General features: G+C 44.7%; 1 protein-coding gene across 1 annotated transcript in view; it reads right to left on the bottom strand.

Moving 5' to 3' along the window:
* Nucleotides 1-419: 419 nt before the first annotated feature.
* The window catches only part of Cers3 (ceramide synthase 3), an 82,871-nt gene continuing 63,577 nt past the window's right edge, over nucleotides 420-19,713 (bottom strand). The window contains exons 9-11 of the mRNA XM_087901355.1: nucleotides 17,562-17,668; nucleotides 2,988-3,141; nucleotides 420-509 (exon numbers count right to left, since the gene is read on the bottom strand). Coding sequence (XP_087757481.1) covers nucleotides 420-509; nucleotides 2,988-3,141; nucleotides 17,562-17,668 — 351 coding nt within the window. The remainder of the gene's footprint in view (nucleotides 510-2,987; nucleotides 3,142-17,561; nucleotides 17,669-19,713) is intronic.

A 19,713-nucleotide genomic window follows, 5' to 3' on the forward strand; every position in this document is an offset into this window, starting at 1 on the left:
CCCTTTCTATGGAAACTACTGTGAACATCAGTTGTTTAACTGTCCAGCTTGGATTCCCATTTCAGCTCTTCAATTTTGCCTGTCTGGCAGGGGTACTATTTTCATAGGAAAATGCTTGGAATTCCTATGAGCTAGAACACTGATCTAGAACATTCAGTAAAAGTTAATTTCTTGGCACTCCAGCTTTAGGGGGAAAGTCAGATTTCAAGAAGCCTGCAAGGGTAACACGTGTACCTTTAATCCTGGCACACAGGAGGCAGAGACAGGAGGATCTCTATAAGCCTGAAGTCAACCTGCCCTACATAATGAGTGCAAGCCAGCCTAAAACATTAATCCAGATGTGGTCCAGATTTAGAGGCTCTGGACGGCTGAGAGCTCAGGCGCCAGTGAGCGCAGTGAGCATGGCATTGGTCCACTCTTCAGCGCAGTGAGCGCAGTGAGCATGGCATTGGTCCACTCTTCAGCGCAGTGAGCGCAGTGAGCATGGCATTGGTCCACTCTTCAGCGGCCTTTCAGATAAATTTACTAAAGCATAAAGCGAATAAACCAGATGTGATAAAAATGAATGTATCCACTCAGAAGGCAGCTACTTGTTACACATAATTCTTTGTTGGTGAGAAGAGGCTGCCATACACAGGTGGTGGCATCCCAGAGGGGACCGGCTCCAGCTATCATCCTGAAAGATGCTTAGCAAGGTTCCTTTAGTCACAGAGAGATAGGACTGACTTTCTTTACTTGCGTTCAATGTCCAGCTCAAATCCCAGCACTCAGTAGTCTGCTCTGGTCCTGAGTCAATGGCTTTTGCCTGGGACCACTGTGTAGCACACTCCATTTCATACACTGTAATTGTTGCTAGGGAGTGGATTACCTCCCTAAGTCAGTGATTGAGCCTTGTGCATTTCTCAAGCCGTGTCCTTACTGTTTCTGATATAAAGTGCAGATGAAATGCAAAATAAATGTAAACTGCCAAAAATCAAAAAAGGTATCAGGAATTTGTATTCTACCCATGCATTACATAACCACCTTTTGGTCATTTCCAATCACATGTACCCTGCTAGTCCTGTAAAATCACAATGAAGCTGATAAGAGTCCATTGTCAGCCAGTGGGGTCAGTAGGCGTCCTGACACTCAAGCACAATACGTTATCTGCATATGTGGGGTGATGCTGGTGTGAGCAACCCTACTGTACTGCAGTGCACATAAAATTACAGCAGAGACAATTATGCATAATAAATAGAACTTGATGATGATGATGAGTGAATGCTACTTGTTTATGTATTTACTTTATCACTTTCATCACTATAATACAGTGAAACCCTTCACATATTTATACAGAAGCATACTGTAAAAGCATAACTGAATTACATTAACCAAGTCTCATACATTTCAATTTTTAGCATCTCTTATCATTTTTATCTTCTGTTTCAATTAAGTTCATGATGTTGTGTTCATCTCGACCCTAAGAGCTGTAGGTTATACCGTATAGCCTAAGTATGTAGTAGCCACTACCAACTAGGTCTGTGTGACTTCACACAATGACTTAATCATCTAGCAATGAATCTATGAATATGATCTGTAGTCAAGCAATGTGTAGCTGTATCTAGCAAAGCTGTTTTCAAAAAAAACTACAGCCAAATGATGGGCAATATTCCAAAAGCAGAAGCAACCTCATGGAAAAAAGCAGTACATGCAAACTGGATGTTCTGCGGAGAAATATAAGGCTCTGACATATTTATTACTCACCCATCTCAACAAGCTTATCTGGGGTGAGGAGATGGCTCATAGCATGAGAACTTGAGTTCAGATCCCAGCACTCATGCAAAAGCTGCACAAAGCAGTGGAACACATGTGTAATCTCAGCACTGAGGAGACAGAGTCCAGAGCTCATTGACCAAACAGTGTAGCCAAGTCAGTGAGCTCCTGGTCAGTAAAAGACCATGTCTCAAAAAAAAAAAAAAGTTGAGGTGGAGAATGATTAAGGAAGCTGATTGTGATTGATGTGCAGCTGTATACACTCATCTACACATGTGCAGCTGTGTACAAACATATACGCATGTGCAGCTGCATACACACACATACACATGTACAGCTGTGTACACAAATAAACACATGTGCAGCTCCATAATACACATGCCCATGTGCAGCTGCACCCACACATATACACATCTGCAACTACATACACACACACATAAACATGTCCAGCTGCATACATACACATGTGCAGCTACACACACACACATACATATGTGCAACTGTATACACAAAGTAAATAAATGCTGACTCAAGGAATTATTGAAGTAGCAGTCATACTTTTGAATTAAAAAAAATCCAATTATTGGGGCTGGAGAGATGGCTCGGTTAAGAGCACTGGCTGCTCTTCCAGAGGTCCTGAGTTCGATTCCCAGAACCCAGGTGGTGGCTCACAATCATCTATAATGGGATCTGATGCCTTCCTATGGCCTGCACATAAGCATGCAGACAGAGCATGCATATATAAATAGTTTAAAGTTCCAACTATCATACCCTCTAATAAAGTTCGTTTTTCCTCTTCAGTGCTAGAGATGTCTGAAGCACACTCTACTGCCAAGCTGCACCCTGAACACCCAAAGCAAAGACCCACTCACGAAAAATCTAACTATATTGTAGAGAGAATCTTTAGCATAAAACTCAGACAATAGTTCACTGGTGGAGCACCACCCCAGCATGTGCAAGGCCCTGGGTTTGATCCCCAGCACCTCAAACAATCAAGAAAACAAAATATTTCTGGTTAATGATATGTTCATAGTTTTATACTCACTGACATTCACTGTGCAGTGATACAGCCTCGCTGTAGAACATAACAAGATAAGGGCCTAGATTCTATTCCCGATCAATCAACAGAGCAAACAAAATGACGGATGAACACAGTGCTCCACTGTCTGGACCTCACCTTTGCTGTGGCCGTTGAGACCACACTTCAGGAATGGCTCAGACTGGCTCAGACTTACCTTCATGAATATGCATCGATTGAGCATCTTCATTATGAAGTAACCCCAGTAGAGGTGAAGGCCCTGCAGGATCATGAGCTGGAGGTTGAGGAAGATGTATGAGAAGAAGGGTTCGAGGTAGTGCAGAGGCAGAATCAGGGTGCAGTACAAAATCCTGTGGAAAGACAGGTGGGGAACCTCACTTTAGCCAAAGCACTGGTGAATTCTCAACAAGAAAGAACATTTGTCCCTCCCCCAATATACACCAGTACTTGATTTCAAGTGATATTCAGGAAAAAAGGGTCAATATTGCCATTTATATCAAACTTAGCTGTTTGCCTAAGAGAAAAACAAAAACAAAAACAAATTCATGCCACTGCTTGCTTGAGAGTCCCTGGGTCTCAGCTGCCTCTGTGTAAACAGAAAAGTTTTCATGAACCTTTTTATCTTCTAGGAAGAGAGAAGTTATGGACGCAATTGAGACAACAGATTTACATGTGGCACCTTATGACATGGTTTCATTTACCTGGTGTCAGTGGTGACTTGAGATGGCTGGTAGGTCAGTGAGAGCAGGTACCTAGTATGCACAAGGCCAAGATTTGATTCCCAGTACTCCTTCCCCAAACACTCATTTCATGATTGCCTCCGCTTCCTGAAAGGAGCTCCCCACTGAACCTGTTGCACACACAGACTGAACACTGCCCTGATGCAGAGCATCTCCAGCAGTTACTCCAGGGCAAAAGTTCTTTCAGCAATCCTCACACCACGGTGATGTTAGAGCATTAGAAAGGTCAGGTTATAAACATATATTTACTTACAAAAATAATTTAAAACAAAAAAGACAAAAAATTGTCCACAGAATCCTACTCTTAAATGATACTGTAATTTTAGTGCCTCATCTTCCATTTTTTCCATAAATTATTAATTTTTAAACTAACATACAGCCACTTTAGCTGGGGTTTGGCACAGAGTTCAGCGAGCTGTGGGCCATAGAACAGGCCCCTGTGCCTAGGATGCAGCTCTATCCCTCTGCAGTCCCACCCACGCCACTCTTAGCACGCACACCCACCTTTACCCACGTAGCTCTTCTCCAGCCTCACTGAACGTCCTTCCCCAGGGTCTCTGGGAGACTGTTGTCTTTTACTTGCCCACTACTTTTATGATTCAACCAAGTCCTGTTATGGGATAATCTTTTCGTACACCGTGAGACGATGTCACTGTTAGAAGTTTAACAAAAAGGTGAACGGCCAAGAGCCAGGCAAGACTTCCAGGCAGAGAAGAAGCTGGGAAGAAGAAAGGCAGAGATGCCAGGAGAAGACAGCCAGATGTGGCATGAGTTGGACCCACAAAATGGGACAGAGGTTAAAGTTACGAGGTAAAACACAGACTAATAAAAAATACGGGTTAATTTAAGTTATAAGAGCTGGTTAGGGACAAGCCTAAGCTATAGGCCAAGCTTTCATAATTAATGTCTCTGTGTCATTATTGGGGAACTGGTGATCCTGATTTAAAAAAAGTCCAACTACACAGTCCCCATGGGAATCAGTAGCATTCCTTTGTGCCTCTCGGTGTCCCACTGTATGAACAGATCACACTCATCTGCTCACCCCACTCGGTGTCCTGCTGTATGAACATATCACACTCATCTGCTCACCCCACTCGGTGTCCTGCTGTATGAACAGATCACACTCATCTGCTCACCTTCTGAGGAGCACTGGAGATGTTTTCCATGTTTGACCATTATGAAAAGAATCATTACATACACTGGCACATGTTCTTTGTGCGAACGGAAGCTATCGTTACCAGCTACAGAAAAGTAAGTGAGCAGGTGAAACTGTTGTGCGGTGTTTGGCGAGTGCATGGTTAACTGTACACGTGACTGAAGCATTGTTCTTTGGAGTCGATGCTGTGAATCCTCCTCCCATGTTCATTGTTCACATCTGCCTCAGCTCTGCATATTGTCTTGTAGAGATGTCTGTCTCCATGTGAAATATGGTCCTCGGCAGGTTTTACATGGGTGGTAGCTTGAATAAGAAGGGCCCCACAGCCTCATATATTTGAATGCTTAGTTACCAGCGGGTGGCACTATTTGAGAAGGATTAGGAGGTGTGGCCTTCTGGAGTATGCGTGGCCCTGTGGGAGGAAGTGTGTAACTGAAGGAGGCTTTGACGTTTTTAAAAGCCTATACCAGGCCCAGTGTCACTCTCTTTGTCTATGAATCAGGATGTAGAACTCTTAGCTCCTCCAGGACTATGTCTGTTTGCATGCTGCCATGCTTCTTGCCATGATGATAATGGACTAATGCTCTGACTCTGTAAGCAAGCCTCAGTTAAATGCTTCTTTTTATAAGAGTTGCCTTGGTCCTGGTGTCTCTTTATAGCAAGAGAATAGTGACCAAGACATCATTTACATCATTTATTCCAAAATTATTTTATGCTGTTCAAAAAGCTCAATGTATCTAGTCTTTTCCAGAAGGAAGATCTTAGAAGTGTATGTTCATAAAAGAGAGAAACATCTTTCAATGTGTACTTCAAAGATGCAGAAGTCCAAGGAGCATATTGGAGAGGGCTAAAACATTACCACTATATTCTCTAAAATCACATATTATGAGGCCATCAGAAATTTATGAATAGCTTATTTGGGCCTTCACCAGATACTGGTGGGTTTAAGGTTTGCTAATATAAAACTCAAGACAGTTTAAATAGGCCTTATATTGCAGATCTTTGAGGGTCCTCTAAGTCAGCTCAGCGGCTGGTTCCTCTTATAAGAGTTACCAACTCAAGTTCCATCTGCTCCAAAACTCATTGTAGAATTTACCCATCTTTTTATGCAGACATCTCTTGTTTGCATTTTAACTTGAAAAGGTAACTTTATTGTCCATTTAGGATTCAGAAAACATACAAAATGTGATGAGGTTTAAAAAACACCCAAAAGTCTCACAACTTATGGATTTTAGCATATGACCTTCCACCCACATGACTTTACACATCAGGGATAATATTACACCTGTGCTTTGGGACCCTTATTTTTCCTGCTCTGTATCACAAAGTTTTCATGTCAATGAATGTAGCTGTGCATTAGAAGCCAACAAACTTGTCTGCTCTACCCAGGGCTAGTGATGGCACAGAGAGTGAAGGAGACCTGTAGCTGACACTTCACTGAACCATACGGTCCCTAACTACAGTCTAGAATCTGTCCTTATACCCACAGATGAGTAGAGTTCTTAACCTTTATCAAGGAACTTTCTCTTTGCAACGGATGGAGATCATGACCGACAACCACAACCAATCAAAATGCAGAGTCACAGCCCCAGTGGACACACCTACAGGACAACTCCCTTAGCCATCCAGGGGGTGGGGAGTGTAAGAACTAGAGGACAAGGGGTTGCTGTGAGAATGTGTCTTCTAGTATGACAGAAGCTACACCCCTAAAGTCTCACAGACCGGCATGACGGACCAAATGAGCTGAACAAGGACAGCACCAACAGACACATTAACGTGGGCCAAGGAAAATCACAAGGCCTCAAGCCTATGAAAAGAACCACAGACAACTGAAAATGCTGACAGCTGGAGACACAGTCTTCCCAGGAAGAGCACACCAACTGGTTACCCAATACCAATGATCAGGGCTGAAAATATATGTGCATACAGCATTCTACTGACTGAGCAGGTTGTATTTATATATTGACAAATATATATACATATATATGTATGTATGTATGATAATACATATATATAACAGTAATTAATGAAAAAGAGATCATGAATTTGAAAGAGAACATGGGAGAGTTTGGAGTGAGGAAAGGGACAAGAGAAATGATGCAATTATATTATAATCTCAAAAATTATAAGTAGTAATAAAAACAAAAAAGGAAAAGATAATGAATACTTTAGGCCACTGGTCCTCCCGTCTCTGTTACTTAATCCTGCCATTGTAAGAGAAGAGCAACCGCCTGGCACCTTGCATGTAAGTTAATGACTGTGGCTGGGTGGGTGGCTCTAAAGCCTACTAACAAACCAGACTGTGAGCTGGAGTTCACCCTAAGCCATAGTTTACCATCGTCTGCCACACACCCTTCCATGGAACAACTGCACAAATCCATTTCACAAACACACTGCAACTTAATCCCCCAAAAGACAGCTAAGTTCTTCCCAAATCTTCATTGTTATTAAAGAACATGGTGGGAACTACTTGAGATACATGTTGTTGAGATTGCTTGATTCCCCTTTCAGATCCTTTTAGCTGAGATCTGGGACCTGAGTCAAACACTACACTCATTGCACGTGTAATATAAGCCTCAGCTGCTTTCCTGCAAGACCACACAGCTTCATTCTTGTGCCCAGTGAGACAGCACCACTCCCTCTGGTCCTGAGCAATGTCATGTTTTGTCAGTCTCCATGGAAAACACCATTGCCTATTTTTATTGACATTTTATTTTAGAAGAAGCCACTATGCTTACATGTTATATTTTTATTTGTTCTTTTGTGAATTGTTTTGTATATGATACCTATTTTCCTTTAAGAAATATATTAGCCTATATTCATAGTATAAAATGATGAACTTAAATACAGTGACTCTCCCTCCACATGGGCATGAGATTATTTACTGTGAGCAACTTACAAGAGGCTACACCTTCTTTTTTCCTTCCAGTGCTGTGGATTGGACCCAGGGCCCAGCACATGTGAGGCAAGACTACCACAGAATAACCCCCAGCCCACATCATGACATCTTTATATTTCTGTGTCTGATCGCCCCTCTGGAACAGAAGTTTCCATGCTATTCTGGTTACCCTTGAATTTATAATGTTTCCCCTGGTCTCTGGACTGACTTCAGCCTGCTTTGTGGTCACAGTTGCCACATGGATGTGTCTCACCAGCAGACAGATTCCCAAAGCCATAGCCATCACCTGTGATCATCTGTGGTCTCTTTTCTTCTCCAGGTCCTTGCCCCTTACCCAGTTCTTGGTCAGAAATCTGTCAGTGTCAAAACTGACGAAGGAAGATACTAAAAAAAATGCTCTTTCCGCACTTCACAGATAATGTGAACTAGCAAACGTAGGTTGCTCACTTCACACAAGGAGAGAGGAGGGGTAGGGATGGGAGAGACTTCCCTGTGGAAGTGAAGGCAGAAGATGGGCTCTGGTGGGGCGTCCTTCACTGCACAAGCAGAAACCCCTAGGGCAGGCAGCATGATGGGAAGTTCAGGGGTTGAAGAGCCTCAGGCGCAGCTTCCTCCATATTAAGAGTTCTGCAGCTTAATGCTTCTTCAGGGGAGAGGGGCCAGAGGCGGGTGGAGACATTCGGGTAGCCTTCCACGTGCGAGTAAGTTTAGGGTGTGGCTCCTTTTAAGAGCCACAGGAAGATGCCTTTAGATTGGAACACTTGGCACAGTTCTGCAGAGCTGGATCCAGGGCACTACGCCGTTTGTCCTGCTTCCTTAGTCACAGGGTGGAACTCGCCGCACCCCTGTGGCCTGGAAGCTCGGGGAGACCCACAGCCTGCCTGGCAAACTTGCAGAGCTCCTTTCAAACAAGAACGTGCCCTGAGTTTGCTCTAGGGGAGCTGGCAGTGGGCAGAGAGGCGGGGACTAAGGCAGGGCTCTGGATACTGTGAGATGCTGGTCAGAGGTCACAGATTTCAGGGAGCATCTCCACCCCGCTGGGTCCCAGTTATTCTGTAAAATGAAAACTCCTTGCCCCCCTCCCCCGCCATCTCAGAGTTACAGCACTGACCTTGGTGCCTTGAGAAAGGCTCAGCACACAGTGAACTCTCAAAACATGGCAACTAAAGCCAATTTCCTCACTGCCCTTTTGACTTCAACTGCTTCCCGGGCCTCCCTCTCCTAAACAAGAGGCTCAACCATTAGAGCAGCCCCATCTCTGAGCGGCAGAACTGGCTAGACTCTGGAGGGAGGCACCTGAGCATGGAGATCAGGCAGGAGGAGGGCGGAGTGGGATGTGCCTTCTGAACATCCTCTGTAGGACAAAGGGCACGGAGCAGAAGGCATTGGGAGCCTGGCCTTGGTCTGTCACTTTTCAGGACCTCACAAAAGGATGGTCCAGTGTCACTGTGTGCTGCTTCCCTGCTCAGAGAATATGAAGGAAGGCCATCACAGTGTTGCTCCTCCATGATAGTCTCCTGACATGCGCGCAGACATGTATGCTGTTTGCCCACTCGCCACGTTTTCTGTTCCTGCTTTATAGCACCCCGGTGGAATGTTTCTTTAAATGGGGACGGGGGCCAAAGGACGTCAGGCTCCTGAGTTCCTACACACAGAGTACTTTACTCTTTCCATATTGAAAAGCTGCTGCTGTGGGTCTGACTGCGGGGCTCTGCCGTTTCCTTGGATTTGGTTCTGCTTCTTCTCCTCACTCTTTTAGCCAATAGAGTCGACACAGTTTGAACAGGTCACAACTGTGGTATAAGAGTAGCTGGTTTTGCCAACACCACCCATAAGTTATTTCTATTTTCCAAATGAAAATTTCAGATTGTAGGTGTCAGATATTTTGTTGCTGTGTTTTTCTTACTTATAGAGGGTAAGAATTCTGTGTTCTTATAAGGCCAGTGGCTGGATCTGGAGACGAAATCATGCTCGGCATGCATGGCATGTCTTGGGTTTCTGGGTAATGATGCAGATGAAGACAACGTAATAGACACTCAGTGAAGACAAACTCTGAACCATCCGGTTCAGTGACTGGAAAGGTGTGTACTGCGCAGTGGGTTACTGCTCAGTGGGAGAGAGCTTGCCTGGATCCAGCTCTACATTCAACCCCAGTTCTGCCTGGAAAGAGCAGATTTCTGCTCTGTATTCTAAAGACTCTACTTCAGCTATTTCTGGTTGTAGTTCTTTTAAGTGTGTGTGTGTGCATGTGTGTGTGTGTGTGTGCATGTGTGTGTGTGTATGTGTGTGTGTTGTACATACACATGTTCATGTTTTCATGTATGTGGAGTTTGGGGTTGGTGCTGGGTGTCTTCCTCAATCACTCTTCTCTCTACTTATGGAGGCAGGGTGTCTCACCAGACCCAGATTGCCATGGGAGCCTCTGCCTCTCCTGTTGAGATTACGGGCAGTCCCACATGCCTGCCTGGTTTTTCTGGTCTTACTGTGTTCAGGGGCTGGATGTTCCAAACTGATCATCACACTCACAGGACTACTTTACCCATGGAACATTTTCCCACCCCACTCCTGGTGTTTGCTCCCTCATCACATACTGTCAGGATGGGTCTAAGTGCTGCAGCAATCACATAAGAAACAAAGAACTGGTTTAAAAAAAAACTGTTCTGGATAAATGTCTTCTGCACATAACACATGGCTTGACTACATGTTGTGGTAGAGGGGCAATAAAAAACAATATAGGGTTATTAAATTGAAATATGGAAAGTGGGTTGACATATTTTTTGCAATTAATAACTATGTTGTGATTCTGTAAAAGAGTGTCCTAAGAAATGCATGCTGAAGGATATAGGGCAAAAAGATTATTAAGTTGATATTTAGAACTTTCAAATGATTCCAGTGTGTGTGTGTGTGTGTGTGTGTGTGTGTGTGTGTATGTATGTATGTGTAAGGGGAGAGAAGAAATGAGAAAATAAATGGGGAAAACTGCTCACTGGTAAGGGGCAAATACAGGCTGCCCTGCTACATACTCCACGAGATTTCCAAGTGAAAAATGAACAAAGGATTTGGACTAATTGTGAATAGGCTGGCCCTTGTCCCTGTCCTTAAGAAAGCAGCAACAGAAGGCAACAGGGGGCACAGCTGGTCAGGAGTTCCTCCCAGGGTGCCTGCTGAAGGAGCCAGCAAGCACAGCTAACCAAAACTCACACCCCCTCCACAGGCACAACACTCTAAAGTCTGGTCCCAGAGTCTCATTTACAGTGGTGGCTCAAGTACCCTGGGCTCCAGAAGGACCTTGCTTTCACTACAAAAGTCCCTTTGCTCTGTGGCAGCACCAGGCCATGAAGCTGACCTCAGGGCCACAGTAGCCTTGCTTCGCCTTTGGACGAACCAGGCCCCAGCCTTCTGATGAAAAGATCCACATGGCCTCATCCTTATTTGTCACTGATAAGAACACCAACTAGGAGCACTTTCATGCTTTTAACAGGTTTTGTTTTTTGTTTTTTAAATCTTCTTTCTCCACTAACCATTTCAAGCTGTTACATGGTCCCAGTGCCCATAACATTTCCTTTCACACATAGGTTTCAAACCCAGGGTACCATTTTCTTCCAAACTAGTGATGGCTGGATCATTAAAAGTTGAGATCTGAAATCCAGTGACCAGTAGGTAGTGAGGAAGAAAGGTGGCCGAGTGCACAGCAGCTTCTGGGGACAAGGAGATAGCATCATTACTAATGGCTCGATGGGTATTTCTCTTTCTTTCAAGGACATATGAGAGATATAGGTCACTACTATATCTACATAGTGTGTAGAACTATGAATAAAGTATCTATTGTGTGGTGGGGGGAGCTACAAAGACCTCTGCTACTATTGGCCATCTCTCCCACTTCTGGTACTCTGCCACACCTAGAGAGACAAGTTGAAGGAAAGTCACAGCAAACAGGCTGGGAGGACTGTCAGCATTTGCACATCAGAGTGGCCTTTCTTACAGATCAGCCAGTCTAGAGGACATTAATACCAGCTCCTGTGACTTACAAGGGAATCTGTCAGGGGCCAGGGAACATAGATAACATATCAGCTAATTCCAATAAAGTTGGGAGGGAGATGATACAGGGAAAAGGTAACCTGAGAGGACTTGGAGAAAGGTTTGAGGGGAAGAAATGATCCATGGTACACAGGTATTAAATCTCCAAAGAATAAACATAATTTTAAATGTCATTATGTGTACACAATGGTTGGAAATACAATGTGAAAAAAAAACACTAGTCTGTGACTTAAATAGTTTTGGTAAAAGCACAAACAAATGGAGTTTCCAGGCAATGAATTAAAAGCAATTCTGCCAATGCCAATTTGGATTTCTGACTAATGAAACAGTATTTGGGAACCAACGAGAAGTCTGATTAAGGCCTAAATGAGGCGAGTCTAATTATTAGCTTCAAAAATGTTTGAAAACGATTTTCAAAAAAGTTGGCATCCATGGTTGCCAGTGCACTGCCATTCCTCCACATCTGGACAGCCCTTCCTGCCCTCCGCGCTGCATTCTCTTTGCTGACTGGCTTAGCTGCTGGACTCTCTTCTCCAAGGCCAGCTGGAAAGCTTCCTGAACTAGAGAACCAGAAGGGCTCTCAGTAACTGACTTTTTTCTCATTTTGGGGGTGAAGGCTATTTGGAGCTGCCTGGAAGCAGCTCTACCTTTCTGCTGCCTCAGGTCTACCTCTAGTCTGCGTTGCCACGCCTCAGCCTCCCGCAGCACTCTCTGGTCAGACTCCAAGGAGAAAGACTCACTCGAGTCACACTCTCTACCTTCTCCTCTAGCAGGTTAACATCTCAAAATGGGGATTGCTGATTTCTCTTCCTTCAGTGAGAATGAGCCTCACTGGATCCTCAGACACAGCAGCAGGGATGGAGGTGAGCATAGAGTTGCAGAAAGGCAAGGGGAGTCACGTCAGGGGAAAGCAAACCTGCTTTGGGGAGATGATGGAAAAACCAGAGAGAAGGAAAGGCGAATGGTAACTAATGGATTCCTGACCGTCTGCTCATGCTTCCAGGTGAACTGTGGGCGGCACAGCTCCAGCAGTTTTCTCCTACCCCGCGCTACCACAGAATGTGCTGCAGAAGACAAAGGGCCTGGACACAGATGCTCCCCACAGCACCTCTAACACATGGCCGAGTCTAGAGGCAGGTTGTGAGTCACCTTCCAGCGGCACCTATTATCCGTGCACTGCTTCATTCGTGGTGGATTCCCAAACAAGCTGTGCCTGGGGAAGACTTCCAGAGACGTGACCCCACAGAGCTTGGGACAGGTGGGTGGGACAGCAGAAATGAAAATGTCTCCTTTGGCACTACCGCGGTGATAGTAAAGCAAAGTCTATGGGGACTAAACTCGAGCCGGGCACTGCAGCTGGGAGCAGCATCTGAGTACAACCACTGAGCTTCTCTCAAAGGCCCCTGTGAAGAGCTGTTCTCCACAGTTCCAGGGGCTGGTGCAGTTTGGCTCAACTTCTGAACAATGGGAGTCGATGTCAGCGTGGAATATTGCCACCAGCAGAGTTTTACAGTCCAGTCTGTCAGAACTGGTTTATTGCTGTCTAACTCCCTGAAGATGGTGAAGATCGTCTTTGCTGCCCTCTGTGACCAGTGGGTGAATCCAGTATCAAGACCAATAGGTCAAATGCTAGTAACTGATTAATTTAGAAATTCAGAAATGCCAGCAGGAGCAGGAATTCTTAAATCTAAAACTTTCAAAGTTACCATGGGCCTGGCTTTTGATGTCACCATAGATACCATAGGTCATGTATCTAATAAACAAGCAAACAGCTAAGTGCATGGTAACTTTGAGAAGCTTCTCAGACAGAGTTCTCTGAACCAGGGGCTTCCCTGGAGTCAATGTGGCTGCCCAGGCTTTAGAAACAGTCTTACCAAGAAACAGTATAGTTTTCTTTCTTCAAATAGTGTTCCAACCTTGGGGGTGTGACTCCAGTGCACATTACATGTCAAGAAGTGACAGGATGTGACTTCGGATGTCACACTTCAAATGAGGAGGCCAAGGGCAAGTGAGGGGGCCATCTGTGGGCATTCAGACAAGAGCCCAGCTCAGGACCCAGACAATGATTGTGCCACCAAGTAGCTGGTCTTTCATGGATTTTTCAGCTGTCGTCACTGATAGCTACCTGGCCTCCTCCTGTAACCACATGAGAGACTCTAAGGAGAAATGACCTAAGGCCAGTCACTCATGAGAACCAGGAGAGGCAATGATGATTAAGCAGTGATTTAAAGGATTGCCACAAGCTGGCCTGTGGCTGAAATCTAGTCAAAGACATGCATTTCATTTCCAGCCTGCGGTCTAAGTATATCTTGATACAGTTTTAAACAGTTGTGAAACAAAACAAAGAAAAATATGCAACAAAGAAAACAAAGACCATGTTGTTTCCCCAAAGTCTAAAATCCTTGCTCTCCCGACCTTACCGGAACAAGTCTGCCCAGCACTGACTTAAACCACTCAGTGTCAGGATAGGTTCCTAGGCACAAACAGCTGTGTGCAACATGAGAAGCCTCTGGAACATGAGAGGCACCAGGGAAAATGGAAGACTTTGCAGCACCATGGACAACTCTGAAAAGTCCACCAACTGTTATCTGTAAGTGTTTATTCCCTCAGTAATGCTCGAGGGCTGGGGTGTGCCTCAGTGGGAGAGCTAGCCCATCCCACTTTGTTTGAGGAAGGCCATGAATATGGGAACCATAAAGATAGTGCAGAAGCCAACAGCTGATTTTCACAAACAAAAATGACAGTAATACATTTACCGAACACGAGGCATTTGTCTTTCTGGGTCTGGGTTACCTCACTCAGTATAAATTTTTTCCATTTTCATCCATTTCCCTGAAATTTTCAAAATTTCCATGTTCTTTATGGTTACATAAAATTCAATTATGTATGTGCTCTACGTTTTTAATATCCATTCATTAGCTGATGGACATCTGGGATAGTTCCATTGCTTGGCTATTGTGAACAGAGCTGTAAAGAACACTGGCATGCCAAGTGTTTCTGTAGTAGGACAGAATCCTTAGGGTGCATGCCCAGACTGTAAGGCTTGGCCATATAGTAGACCCAATTCTAATTTTTTTGTTTTGTTTTGTTTTAGGCACCTCCATAGAGGCTGCACTAAATTGTGCCTCCACCAACAGTGTAAAAGGGTTCCCCTTTTCCCACATCTAGCACTGGTTGTCATTTGCATTCTTGATGATGGCCATTTTAAGGGGATAAAATGAAATCTTAAAGTGGTTTTGATCTGAATTTTCCTAGTGGTTAAGGGTATTGAACAGTTTCAAGCATTTCCAAGCCATTTGCAGTTCTTTTGAAAGCCATTTGTAGTGACACAGCCCAGTTTTTAATTGGGTTGTTCATCTTATTTGGGTTTAGTATGCTTGTCTTGGAATATCTCAGGCATCCAAGACACTAGAAAGGGAACAGTGAGGGAGAGGTTGTCTTAAATAGGAGATACAGGGTGGAGTGGGCTAGATGAGGGCACAGAAGGGGAACATTGGGAGTAGAGCGCTTCGAGCAGGAAGAGGGATGAGAGGTGGGGTGTTGAGGAATGCAAGTATGAGAGTGAAGAAGATATGAGAAAACCACTTACAACCGACTTTCTGGCAACCTGGCTAGAAGACTTTATAAAAATTCTGAAGACAAATACCTTGCAAAGACTAGACAACGCAGGTCTAGAATCAATGGGTCATTAAACAAAAGCTCCAGTAGGAGCCATTGGTCAGGGAGGTTCCAAATCCCCCCAAACACTCCAGGTTAGTCACTGCTCCTGGTCACTCTTGAGAACTAGTTGGTAAGACCCTACTTCTATAGACAGCACATACTTTAGCTGCAAGATGTAGAGGAATCAAGTTGAAATTGGGCTAGAAGGTTCTTCCATACTGAATGGATCTCATGGTGCCAGATGCTACTATGAAGGTTGATGTGGGGGTAAAGACATTGGTTGCCTAATCCAACTCTGAACTCTATGAACTATAATTCCAACCTTCTAGGTAAGATGGACCCAGGGGTGTAATGGTAATGTGACTATTACATGGATAACCAACTGCTCTCTGATTGGATTTGGGGCTTCCTCTACAAGATGGAATCCATACCAATAATGTTACCTTGGTCCAAAACCCATGGATGAAGAGGTCTTAGATCCTAGGCCAGGAGTATGGGAAATTTAACATGGCTGCTTAGCTGAGCTGACACAACATCAAATCATCTCCTAAGTATATGCATATGTTTATACCCAGAGACAAAGGTCATTCTCAGCCTTAAACAGAGAATCTGCTCCTTGCAGGGAAGAGAAATAAAGGCAAAGGCCTGTAACTCTACAAAACAATAAAAGAACGTTGAGGGCTCAAGCCTAGGCATGCCCTTTACACTACCTCTTAAATCTCAGGGACCACTAGGGAAGAAAGGTGGAGAGAAAGTAAGAGCTGGATGGTGGAGCGAGGGGCTGAAGAATAGCATCCTCACAGTGGCTATGCCTACTGGCATTGGGCCCACAGAAGTCAAGTCTTCCTCATAGTCAGCTATGGAGGGGGAAAGGGCCTCTGGGACCCAACCACACACTGCAAATTAATTGGCAACTGGCAGATTTTATGAAGGAACATATGGCATCAATTGTGTACCCAACAGTGAATCCACCAAGTTCAGGTGATTGGTTGTAAACTCAGGTCCATACAGACAGCCCTGATTAAACTCTGGGAGACACCAACTAAAGCCAACAAATACAGAGGTGAAAGAAGATGATCTGAAGGAGCAGGGGAGAGGTGGAAAGGGACGGAAGGGGAGGATGGATGGAGTTCACTATACACCAAAATGCATAGTGCACAAGCATAAAAAAGAAAGAGAAGAATTTACTAACAACAAAACAGAAAGTCTACTAAACAAGCAGTGTAAGAGGCATTTATCTTGGATTTAATTCTGGATTAAACTCTCAATTTTGGAATTCTCATGAAGAGTTTTAATAAAATAGGCATCGATTACTAAGTCTTTACTAGGTAGCAGGCAGTTTTCTAAAACTCTCTTGTGTGTGGTATCTCAGGTAAGCCTCTGGTTAACTCTTACTTCTATTTAACAGATGAGAAAGAAAATGAAGGCAAAGAGAGATGCTCTAACCTGCTCCAAACTACACAGGTAGCTAAGTGTGGCACAGGATTTGATTCCGACCTGATTCCCATCCTTGAAATTAGCCACTGCACTGGACCTCTGCTTTCCAGGAAATACTAATTCAAGACCCCTAGTCTACAGTATGTGGCTGGCTTCCTTGGCAAAGACAGCTCCAATGACCACTCTGGATGCTGGTCAGGGTTGCTGTCCATCTACCTAAGGAAGAGGCATGGAACTGGAGTCTCCATTTGTTTCTGCATTCTCCTGTTGAGAGGAGTGAACAGCTTCCAGGCTAGCTCTAAACTAAGGTTATTTCTAGGCTTTCTGTTCCAGGCCCTCTGAGGCTTCCCCATGTTTAAACTTGTTTCTGCCAGTCAACACGTGGGGAATTATGACTGTTGAGGACGGACTGCCATGGGAGATAGCACACCAGTGAGCACCCTCAAGTCACCCCATGGCACTCCGAGGGTAGCTGTGACTACTACAGCTCAGAGCACCCTTTTCTCCTAGAGGCCCAGGGTCTGGCCATTGGCTTTCACCGAGTGACCAGAAAAGCTGCTGACCACAAAGAAAAACCCACACTCCTGAGGCAGGATGGAGAGTGGCGGCTGGTGCCCACCCGCTGAAGCCCCCTCCGTGGCAGCTCCATGTTTTAGATAATTGTTTCAGCTAGTTATAAAAACATAAGCTGTAACATTTTGTTTTTATAGTAAAGCTATAAAAATGGTCCCATCACATTGTCTACCCAGCTGAGTCTGGCAGAAATCACCGGAAAGAATGGAATGAGGAGGGGATGGTGCTGTGATATCACAAGGCAGGACATGGTGCTTGTCTACTCACCAGAATGGGAAGATGATGAATCGGCTGATGAAGAAGACAATGGAGAAGATGAGGAAGAGGGTATTGCAGGTCTGTTTCCATCCAGCATAGGAGAACATCTTAGCAGACTGAAAATGAAACTCTCGTCAGTTAAAATGCCCATGGAATGAATTTTAAAAATCACTGAATGAAGACATGTTTGGAAGCAACCTGGGGAAGGTCTGGGTTGTGGACAGGGACACAGATTCAATGAGACTAGCCATAAAGAAAACCCTTAAAGGTAGAGGAAAGCCCTGTGCCCCAATGTTTGAAAATTTCTACAATAGAATGCCTTAAAAGGATATACAAGGGCCACATCTTTCTAAACACTAGAAGTCAGCACAATGACTCCTAGCGAGCATTTTATATCTCTGTGTCTTTGAGAGGGGAGCTGGTCTGGAGAAAGCCTGGACAGGAGTGCAATGTGAGTTTGGCTAGACCGTTGCAGCTAAGAGAGCCATAAGGATGCTCTGTTATGTCTCCCATGAAACCCAAGGATGATGATGAAGTGGAAGGTGAGGTACAGGTAGGAGTTCCCAGTGTCCAGGCCACCCATTTAGGGAGTATGGTGGTTTGGATGGAAGATGTCCCCCATAGGTGCATCTATTTGAAAGCTTGATCAACAGCAGCATTATTTGGGGACGTTACAGAGCCTTTAGAAGATCTAGCCTTGCTGAAGGAAGTGCAACACTGTGTATAGGCTTTGGTGGTTTATACCCTTGGTCCACCTTTTGTTCTCTCTCTCTCTCTCTCTCTCTCTCTCTCTCTCTCTCTCTCTCTCTCTCGTGTTTTCTGTGTGTACTTGAGATGTAATCTCAGTTTCCTGCACCTGCTGCTGTATCTTCTCAACCACATGGATATGTAACCATCTAGAACCACATACCATGAACTTCTTAAATGGCTCTTGGTCATGGTTTTTTATCATGCCAACAGAGACATCACTAACACGAGCATGACTTAGACTTGGAAGGCTCAGAAATTACATCCTGAACCAGTGTCCTAAAGAGTGGGGGTTGGGTAAGAGGCAAAGCCCAGAGTCTTGGAATGACTAGAATGGAGGACATAGCTATATTCAAGGGCAGAAGCCAGACCAAGACGAGAATTTGGATACGCGCACGAGTATCAGAATCTCTGTGTGCCAACTCTGGATGGCAAAATGGTACTGTTGGGCAGAAATACCTCCAACACCTTCTGGACTGTGTAAAGAAGTACCAGATGGTAGCCCCATATCAATGCTAAGTACCAATCAGGATACATAAAAATGTTGGGTTCTGGGTCTGAATTTGGACATGGAGAATAACAGAGGACCAGCAAGAGGCCATGAGGAGGCAACAAACAGGGCAAAAAAAAGTGTAGGTGTTGAGGCTACCTATCTTGCAGCCTCCAAAGATTAGCAGGCTCCGTCTCAGGGAGCGTCTACACAAGCAAAAGTGGGGCCAGGTCTGGGTTCAGTTAGAGCTGGAGTGAGAAGGCAAATGGGACGACTGCTCAGAAGAAGCACTGGTCAGACATCCTTGGGGGAATGCCAGAAAGAGGCGCCTGCCACCAGCACACGGGGCTCTCTCTACCCCCAGCTATTGCTGAAAGGCACTAGCCTTGTGGAGATCATGACTTGTGGGTCGAGAATGATTCATGACTAGTAACAACGTGAGGCCGCGCTGATATTTTAACCATGAAAGGACCTCTAAGTCTGACATGCCATTTTTTTTCTGTGTTTTTACCCAAGGACTTGGAAAATTTTCAAACAGTAATGAGCTAAACATTATAATATACCATAAGGGACTGACATGGCTTCTCATGTTACAGCTGGGGCTAGAAAACAAAACAATAAGTAATTTGCCCACATCTCTTAGGGAATTATGCTATGTGTATGAGAAGCAGAGGGAAGGCTGGGAAAACTAAGCATCCAGACCCAGCTTTAACATCTCGCTTTCCCTTAAAAACACAATGGAAGTACTTTAATGCTGGACACACACCAACGCTGAGCAAATGAGTGTGTGTTCAGAAGCAAGACATGCGTGCGTAATTCTTAACTCAGACCTAATGTACCCTTCCTTTCTACCCAAGGCCACTGGGATGAGATCAGAGAAACGGGTGCTGGTGGCAAAGGTGGCTGTGTTCAGAAAGCAGCATG

The sequence above is a fragment of the Myodes glareolus genome, chromosome 24, assembly GCF_982192425.1.
Source record: "Myodes glareolus chromosome 24, mMyoGla1.1, whole genome shotgun sequence".
Lineage (NCBI taxonomy): Eukaryota > Metazoa > Chordata > Mammalia > Rodentia > Cricetidae > Myodes > Myodes glareolus.